The sequence below is a fragment of the Lates calcarifer genome, linkage group LG15, assembly GCF_001640805.2.
Source record: "Lates calcarifer isolate ASB-BC8 linkage group LG15, TLL_Latcal_v3, whole genome shotgun sequence".
Classification (NCBI taxonomy): Eukaryota; Metazoa; Chordata; class Actinopteri; family Centropomidae; genus Lates; species Lates calcarifer.
This window is the reverse complement of record NC_066847.1, coordinates 30,506,174-30,516,252: the sequence shown is the minus strand read 5'-3', so window position 1 is coordinate 30,516,252 and position 10,079 is coordinate 30,506,174. Positions and strand designations below refer to the sequence as shown.

The following is a 10,079-nucleotide window of genomic DNA, read 5'->3' as shown; positions in this document are numbered from 1 at the left end:
GCATATAATTGAGTTACTTCATATTCAGACATAGAGCTCTATTTTTGGACTTATGTTGATTTAATTAATTTTATAAATCGCAAACGGATGAGTCTGGCTGGCAAACCTAATTTAGCATTTTTGTCAATAAATCTTTATGTACTTTTGCATCTAATTTCAACTGTGGCAAACATGAGCTGCTTTTTCACTGATATACAGTACTGTGAAAGAAAGAAGCAGACAGCATTGGTTTATCCTGAGGATTTAAGTTTAATTATGACACCACATCAAAATAAAAATTTCCAACAGATCTGGAATTTAATTCCATCCATATACATGCATAGCAACAACGTTTTAAGAAACATTTTCTCCCATAATCAGGACATTGGAATGATCATTTTACATCAGTATCCCCACTGACCTCCCACCCATCTTGTTCATCAGCAATAAACTTAATTCTTGTACAACTTCTTTTTTTCCCTATGGGGTTACAAATAATTATATGCACAGTCCCCATTTCATAATACTGCTTTCAGTAATGTTCCCCCATTTACAAAGTATTGCATTGAGAGCAAATTGCAAAAAGGGAGACCAAAGTGTATCATCAAACAGAAATACGAGTACTATACAAGAATGCTGCCATCCTCATGAAAACATCCACATCTGAGTTGAAGAAAAGAGACAGGGACAAACAGCCACATATGTATGCAAAGCCATGTGTATATGCCAAAATGTGAGATGCAGGGTTGTGCCTGGTTATCACACCCAAATGGTGTTTTTTAAGGCTAACAAGTCATTAGTAGTAGCAATCTGCAAGTGACATTTTGGGCATATACAGAAACTGGTACAGCAAATAAGAATACACAAGTGCCTCAGTAGCTATTTTTGTGTCTAAAATGCATCTCATTTTTGTATTGTCTATTGTTTCATTGAGCCTACATTACAGTGTAAACAATATGTGTGCTACACAAGAATGACTATACAATAACATTACAAACAACTCTGATATAAATTTCATTTTGAATTTAAATTAAGATCACTACTCCTATTAATACTGATTGTAAAATAAATTAATGTGAAAGTGGCACCAATATTATTCTTGATTCATTTTTCTTTTCTTTTTCTTTTTTAACCAATGGTTTTGCATTTTTAAGTCTTAAAACAATGAAAGAAGAAGCTTCTCTTGATTGTCCACAAGCAGCGTTTAGCACTGCGTGATGCACTATTCCAGACACAACAGTGTACCAAAACAAAGGAGAAAAAAGGTTAAAAGTTGGGGGGAAAAGGTGAGGGAAGGAGAAGAACATGTCTTATTCTTCTAACTTATTTTACATGCTCTGCAGCATGTGATGAACAGTAAAACTTCTTATGGGTAATAAAGTTTGACAGGTTGTTGAACTGGATATCACAGAGGCGGCAGTACTTGCCACTTCCAGAACCATTCACGCCTTTATTGGCTGTGGGTGCTGCCTCCTCGTTCGGGGACTTGGAGGAAGGTGACATGTTCTCATTGGAGTCGGCCTGGTTCTCCGTGGCCCACGTAGGTGAGGGATTGGGGGGTTGGCTGTCTGGCTGGGGCTGGTTCTCCTGCTGTGGTGGAGCTGTGCCTGAACGCTCCTCAGGCTTGTGTCCCCCGTTCACAATGACCATGCCCCGGTTTTTGGGCAGTAGGGGAAGGGGCTCCTTGCCAGGGTGTGGGCAGCCATTAGCAGCAGGCTGCTGAGCCTGCTCTCTGGTTGTTCCTGTCTCTCCTCCTCCTCCACCTGCACCTCCTCCTCCCCCATTAATGCTCTGCTCTTGTTCGCTGGCCTCTCCCTGCATCACTGGTCCCCCAGTCACGTAATCGGTTGGCTTTATCCCAAAATACGGTGATATTTGCTCAGGACCTTTCACCTTCTTTATTGCTCCGGGATAAAGGCAGTGGGGCAGAAACATATTCTTGTTCTCGTCTTTTGATGGGATGAGCTGGGGCTCAGCAAAAGACTTGAGTGCCGGCACAGGCCCCAGGTGAGGGGGGAACATGCCTCCATTCTGCACCATAACCTTCCCATTGCCATTCTTCTCACATTTGCCTGGGCTCTTATCATAGACATCATCAGGGTTGTTATTGCCTTCACTCTTCACATCTGGGAACATGGTCGGCTCCAGGCTCCCAGTCTCATTGTGTTGTTGCTGCTGCTGTGGCTGTTGTTGTTGCTGCTGAGCAGCAGCAGCAGCGGCGGCGGCTGTTGCAGGGCAAAAGTTCTGTTTGTGCGCCAGGTAGTTCTCCACTTTGTTAAAACTTATCTTGCACACTGCACATTCGTGATAGTCCAACAGTCTTTTAGGAGAGCTACATGTCTTGTCAGGAACTGGCGAACACTTTTTGCTGAGATCAATTGGAGCGTCCAGCTCCTGCTGCTCCACAGTATTGCATTTGGGAGCCAGGATTGGTTTAGTGACAGTCAGAGAGGCCTCCAGGTGTTTGGGTACCATACCTGGGAAGATGTCACAGCGGGGGTGGAAGCGGTCAGCCAGGTTCTCTACAGCTTCCTGGGATGTACAAGGGTTCATAGGAGGAACTCCAAGGAAACCCGGCTGACCCATAGGGGGCCTCTGGTGGTCCTGGTCAGGGAGACACATCTCGTACATCTTCCTGCGCTTGCGGGTCCTCATGGTTCTCTGCATGGAGGGCACCTTGTTGGTGGACATACGTTTCATGGGGGGATCATGACGAGTGGCACAGTAGTACTGCTTGTGGACCATATAGGTCTCATGACGACTGAAGGTGATATTGCAGGCATCGCAGGTTGTCTTGGTTGGATCATTGTCACTTTCCACCAAACCCGTACTGGGGCTTTTACCCTCAATCTGCTTGCCATTCAGCCTCTCCTCAGCCCCAGTCGGGGTAGACACCTTCTTCACCTGTCCTGGTAGATCCTTATCAGGCCCTTTAGCCCCAGCATTGATCATGTCCAACACATTGGAGTTCAGACAAGCAGACTGCATGAGGTGGCTGTCGGCCTCTGCAGGGTGGCAGCTGGCCAACATGCTAACAGAACTGTGACCACTGTTGGGACTCACTGCCTCAGGGACCTTATCTGAAAGGGCGGAGAAGTCAGGAGACTTTGCCATGTGTTGCCAGCGACTGTTACAGTAGTGCTTTTTGTGGACCAAATAGTTGTCCAGGTTGCTGAAGGTGATATTGCATTCGAAACAGGTGGCTCCTTTGGGCATAAGAGGACTGTAGATGACAGGGGGGTAGCTGTTCCCTCCATGGCGCAGCCTCCGGTGAACTAGCTCTGACATTTTAGCCAGAATCTCAGAAGCCTGCGGGACTACTGAAATGTCTTGGGAGAAAGCAAACTGAGACAAGAAGGGGCCCATGGGAAATGTAGGCATGTTATGCTGCACAGGGGAGGAGGCCAGCCGGGGGCTGGAGGGCTCAGACTTGATCCTAGTGTAAGAAAAACTGGCTTTACTGCCTGGGTGCGACTCTCCCTTCTGAACCGACAGCATGGGCTTCTTCTCAGCCTTGTCAGCCTCTCCGTCTGTGCTGGTCTCCTTGTTGAGGGCCCCTTTGGGACTTCCCAGCAGAGCATCCTTCCTGTTGGCCAGCTCAGCGCGGGCCTGCTGCTGCTGCTGCTGGAGGCTTTCCTCAGGCCCCCTGGGGGAATGCTCACTGCCGTCGCCTTCCCTGTGAAGTTTGCTGCCGTGCCCATGTAAGTCCTGATGCTGTAAGAGTTCCCTGTGGCTCTGGAAGCTGATATGGCAGTGATTGCATCTGAAGGCCGCCTGTGACAGGTGAGACATGATGTGATGCTGGAATGTAATAAGAGAATCTGCCGTGTAGTTACAGATTGTGCATTTCAAGCTGGTGCCAGGAGGGAGGCTCTCTTCCATTTTGACACCTGTGAAGGAGATAAAAGGGAGAAATGCTCAGAATCTCGCCTCCCACTTCTCCTTTAGAGTTAACTGTGGAAACCATCAAACGCTCATGCATTATGCCAAGCTTATTCCCATCCACTAGATTTTTTTTGCTCAAGGATAAACTGTCAACTGTGCTAGCTGACAGCAGGATATGTATATTTCTGAAAAGAAATATGATCCTATATACATATCCTATTTTCCAAACCTGTGTAAAACTGTCCCTGCGTCATTTTTTTCTAAAACAACACTAAGACTCGCTTTCTCTAAAAACTGACTCAAAGTAGCCATCTCAAAGAGCTCTACAATTTAAAAAAAATTCTATTTTCTGTTGTGTTAAAAATCTACTTTCTGCGCAAACACTTTATCTATGATATTGTCACTCACCGCTGTGTGAGGTGCTCAAGTGCATTTCCAGGGCCCTTGCTCCAGAGAAGCTCTTGTTGCACTGTGGGAAAGGGCAGGTACTGGGGGTCTGGTGGGGTCCAGTGTCGTTCTCCTCCACTACTGTCTCTGGCTCCCTCTGCCGCCCACTGCAATAGTACATCAGATGGGCCTGCAGGTTCCTCTCGCTCCGAAACCAGATTCCGCATGCCTTGCAGGGGAAGATGTCCTCTGGAGGGAGACAGAAAGGAACAAAGGGGACATGATATCAGAATACAAACAGTAATTTCATATTTATGCATAAGTATAAAGATAAAGAGTTTGCACGCATGCATACACACATACTCGTCTTCCATACTTCTACAGTTCTGACTCTCAAAGCCTGTGTTAAAAGGCTTTTCCACCAAATCCTCAGCTGCTGCATATCGCTGTGTTGCTACCACTGGGTTGGTGCCCTTTCTCAAGGGCAAACAAGAACACTGGACCATCTGCTTACAGAAGCCTCCCTGTTGAGCTGAACCCAGATAGCCCTCGCTAAGTAAACAAACACACTATTTGCATGAGGCGTGTATTTTGCAATTAACACGTTAGTTTGAGCCTCAGTGTGTTTATGTGAACCCAAAACTTGAAGGTCGATGGCTCTTATCTCCAGTGCAGAGACTCATCTGGGTTAATCTACGCCCGGCGGAGACGACGCTCCTTGTTAAGCAGGTGACTGAGTGCAGGCTGTGGACTGGTCTGTGTGTGTGTGTGCTTGTGTGTGAGACAGAGGAGAGGGAGAAAGAACAAGAGCATGTGTGTGTTACTGTGTGTGTAAACAAAAGTACATCTCGATCCAGCTCCTGTATGTGCGTTTGTGTGGGTGCGCGGACACTCACTGTTGACGATGGCAGTGGGCAGGATGGAGGCCATTGCGGCCTGCTGCGGCAGGAGCTGGATGCTGTCCAGCAGCCTGGCTGGGTACATGCCCTCACTCAGAGACATGTGGTTCACTGCCTGCAGACGTGAGTCAAAGTCCACAGCAAACGCCACCAGCTCCTCGCCCTCCATCATGTTCTTGGTGGTGGTGCACCACAGTTGGCCACCTGGACAAAACAGAGATAGAGGAGACATTTAAAAGCTTGCTGTGAGAGAGGAGAAAGCTTTACTGCATGTACACATGAGTAACTTTAGTTCTAAATGTCAGAGCATTATGCAATCGAATAGATATTTGTGTGACTTAAATGGCCTGAACAACATCTCAAAGACTCAGTATTTCAGTGGTGTGTTGCATAACAGTATGTAGTCAAAACAGGATGCTGGGTAGGACATGAAATGAAGCATATTGTTTCAAAAAATGTTACGTACTACATACTGCATTGTCCTGGCAATAATAAAATAGGCTTAATGGTATTTTTACATAAAAAGCCCCAATCCTATCGTCCTATCAATGGTTTTATTAGGGACTATTATTTCTGTTCCTATGAAAGCTCTTCACAGTGAGGTCTGTAGGTTGTATGCACTAACAGAGACACTATTACTGGGATGACACACTGCATTCATTATTTACTATGAGCAATGGTGGTGAAAGAAATTCCATTCACCTCCATTGTTTTGGCAACAGAAATTTGGAGGCAGAAATCAAAAAATCCTGTCATATAAAACCAAATCTATACAACTACATATATGTATGTATGTAAGAAAATATGTTTTTGTAATTTGGTTGAACCTTTAAAATGTAATTTCTTTCTTTATACTGTCATTTAGGCTACTGCCTAAAAAGATATTTGACATTTGCCTTGCTTCATAACCAGAAGCAAGGCAAACCTCAGCTGGGGTAAACTGTAGCCTACAGTGCTGTTGTCAGCTAGAACACTGAGACAGGTCCTCCATATTATTAGATTGTTGTGTTTTGGGATTAAGCATTCCTCTGAAATCTTCTGAACATATTCATTAAGTCAGAGAAAGGGGGAGGGGGCAGGAGAAAGGAAGGGGGGTAGAGGGAGAGAGTGAAGGTTTTAGCTTAGATAATATTTATCTCAGCACATGACAGGCTTTTCAGCTGCACTTCATTTTCCATTGAAGAGATTAAAGTTTTTAATATGACTATTTACAGAAATCTGGCTGGGGAGATAACAACAAACTATGATACACTCCCGCTAAATGGCAGAATTAGGACATTGTTTCTGAGGAAAGCTGGACAATTAATTAAAGCACGCTGTTAGCTTTCAAAGATGTGCAAACATACCGACGGAGTGTCAGGCTGAGAGGGGACATGTGATTTGAGCCCTGGCTGATGTGGAATAAAGAGAGTCCTCAGGAGAGGTGTGAAGACAGGGGGACGAAGCTAGAAAGCCCCCACACATGTGGAACACTGATTACTCATGTTTACACAAAACCTATGAATCACCAGGTCTAAAACCACCCTGTAGACATGGTGAAGGTGCTCAAGTGAGGCTCTGTATGAAAACAATTCACTTTTCTGTGGATTTATTAGAAATGGAAAACTAAGGGGTGGAAACAGTGCCACCATGTCTTTACACTACCACGGCATGTATTATGTATAAATCATTGTTAAGTTTTCTAGAATGAATTGCCCCATTATTTCAATTCAAAATTGAATATTTCAGATTTCACATCACAGTTTTGATTAAAACCTTTCTAGCCCTTCCTATCTGCTGGTGAAGCACTGAAAATTAGACCGGCACAAACGTGTCAAAGGAGTGAAATGGTATTAAAATATGCTATCTTTCAAAGTCCCATTTGTGTGCAGGCGTCCTCCCCATGACTGTGTGTGTGCGTGCCTGCCTGAGAGTGTGCATGTCAGCGCCACTTTAAAGAGCAGTGCCTATCTGTCGGCCAATCTGCTGTGACGAGACACACACTTCAGGCCGCTCCACTTCATCGTTTTGATTCTGTCATACCACACACTGCCTGGAGAGGCCCTTTGAATTTTTATCTCCTAATTAAAATAACAAAACTCCCCTCCACTGTCTGCCCAAGTTACCATCAAGGTAGATACAAACTGCCACTGACAATGGCGAGGGAATATATCGCAGTCATAACCACAAAAGTTTCTCTCCTCTGTATGGATCTCTTAGTTCAGACGCACTCAGCTTACAAAGAGAATTATGAACTAGGCCCTGACACTCAGATACCAATCAGTGTTTTTTGGATCAATCCAAATCAGAGATACTGTATGCTCTCCGCATCTGAAATGAAGCAGATTATGTGGAGTCTGATGAAAATGTTTTACTGCATTTTGACAGCAGAATATGCACTCAGATTGCATCCCTTCAGCCAAGAATGCTACAGATCCATCTGTTGTGTGTGAGAATGCTGGAAGTGAGTTTTAGGACTGCATGTCCCAGTTTTACTGAGCTACACAAAACACTGAGGCAGCACTCTGCTTGTTACAGTCACTCAACCAAGACAGGGTGGTAAGATACATGTGCCCTGGCTGCAGGATTATGGTTTAAACTACACTTAAATTGTCATCAGAATTAGAAGTCATTGCTGTGTCTCTCAGATTTGTGACAGTTTTTATCCCAATTTTGGAAGATTATATATATTCTGTTTTTGGCTGTTTCCTGAAATGATCAATATTTCACAAGTCATTCAAGAATCCACAAATGCGTGTGATCTGCAGCCATAACATCTGCACATTTGCACACAAACAAACGCAAGTACATGTGCATACGTACAGTACATCTATGCACTAAGGCATACATACAACATACCATGCAGGAACATGGCATTTTCATGCACATATGGAGATGCAAAGCATAGAAAACCGACTGCACAGAGGCGTCAGGTGGGCAACAGACAAAAACAATATTCCATGAAGGAGCTCTCTGGAAAGATTTGTCATGGCTGTTTCCCTCTGACAGCCTTTTCATGACAGGTGATTTAAATCACAGAAACACAGGTGAGCCACCTATGACAAAGGTATGATCTGCATGAACAAGGGAGCGAGGAAGGAGGGGGGAGAGGGGGTCAAGAGTTAGAGCGGAAGACCAAAACCGTAAGTCGCGAAACTGGGGGAAAGGCAGGGAAAAGTGGAGCTTGTGATTTGCACTTGTTTGCCTGCTAACTGTCTGCAGTGAGCTGCCTTTGTGCAGTGGCCAATGCAGTTGGAATGAAGGCTATTGTCTAAATCCTCCTGCAGAGCACCTGATAAAAGAATAAAGAACTATGACATATTCTAAAAACAATGGAGGAATTAAGGGGAGACAATAGGCCAGCTGCCTCATTAAAACAATCAAAAACGGCATCCTGTACGTAGTCCAGATAATTAAAAACCACTGCTTCCTACAGTCTCTCAATACCATATCCACCAGCTCATTGAGGCCCTGAGACTATGGCTCTGCTGGCTAAATGCCCTCTTCCCTCTCTTCCTTTTGATTAATGGTTTATTTGAACATGCAGTTGAAGATGAACATATGAAGGAATTCATGAAACAAAATTACAATGCAAACCCTTTTCCCCCTCATAAGTACTTATAACTAATCAAACGTCTCAGGATGAATCGCAGGGACTCGGGGCGTGTGTCCCCTCCCCTTTGCCTAAAGCCCCGAGAGATTTCAAAGGGCAGGCATCACAGGGCATTTTTTAATTTTCTCACTTTAAATGACTTTATAAGAAAACGGATGTGTACAGTATCTGTGTACGTATGGGGTAGGCTGGGAGAATAGAGTATGAGATACTTGAGCAGGAATTTTTTATTTTATTTTTTTTTTGCTCCCTGCAAACCGCTACCACCACCATATCTTAATGAAGCCGCAAACAAATCTCTCATGCCTCGTGCAAAAGCTGAGAGACAACAAAGCAGCAGAAATAACAGAAGGGCCCGGATAATTAAACTGGCCTGAAGACAGGTATTCAAATGTTGGTGTGTAAACAGCACAACTCTTTAATAGTTTAGCTGTAAAATGCGTAGTTAAGCACATCAGCACTTGCCTCTCCCATCTGTCCAAACACATTACCGTTGCAGAGGCCATTACAGCACTGGAGTACAGTCCCACTGCACCATAGCCACGTATTATGGGAGGGGTTGAATGGGGCTTCTGGGAAAACTAACATTGGTCTATTGGCAATATCTGAATGCATCATGGGGTCATGTATTATAAGGCATCATGGTGCACTTGGAGAAATGGGAGAGCTTGAGAACAAGACATGTTACATACACTCATATGGAAGTGCTTGATGACCCAAAAAATTCAAATGTGTGATGTCAGATTTAGTGTGTAACTCAGTTTCTTCTTTGTCAACCCTTCTGTTGATGTGGCCCCTTAAAGCCTCTGTCGACTGGCTCTGCTCTAACTGCTGGTCTTAATTGTGAAGTGAGGCCAGTGGTGCCTGAAGCCACAGAAAGGGTTGTAATTAAAGACCTCTACTCTTCTTGTCTTCAAATCAGTTCCAACTCCTCCTGGTCAAATGGGAACAAGCTCCTCGCACCTACGAATATCAAGTAGCTGTGTGTTGTTAAGCACGGTTTCTTTTTCTTTTTTTTTAAACAGAGCTTTATCATAGGAGGAGTAAATTACAACCCGACACACAAAACAACTTCCCAGTCAACTTCCCTGGATCTTGTGAAAATATTAATCACAAATCGTGGATGAATAATATCTGTATCTGCACCTGACAGCAGACGGTGCTGTGACAAACACTAAACAAATCCTCCTCATGAATACTGGTAAATATTTAGACTGTTTCTGGATCATCAGAGTTGAACACATTAGTATGACTCATGGCTGTCAAACCCCAGCGTCACAATCCCAAGCCGGAGCAAGCAAGCAGCAGAAAGGAAAATGCTGAGTTAGACCCGAGCG

General features: G+C 44.5%; 1 protein-coding gene across 2 annotated transcripts in view; it reads right to left on the bottom strand.

Annotated features, from left to right (window-relative positions):
• Nucleotides 1-117: 117 nt before the first annotated feature.
• zfpm2a (zinc finger protein, FOG family member 2a) overlaps nt 118-10,079 on the bottom strand; it is a 115,907-nt gene continuing 105,945 nt past the window's right edge. For both annotated transcript variants that reach the window (XM_018682468.2, XM_018682476.2), the window contains 3 exons: nt 5,148-5,354; nt 4,273-4,500; nt 118-3,869 (listed from right to left, as the gene is read on the bottom strand). In XM_018682468.2, coding sequence (XP_018537984.1) covers nt 1,303-3,869; nt 4,273-4,500; nt 5,148-5,354 — 3,002 coding nt within the window. In that variant the 3' untranslated portion in view covers nt 118-1,302. The remainder of the gene's footprint in view (nt 3,870-4,272; nt 4,501-5,147; nt 5,355-10,079) is intronic.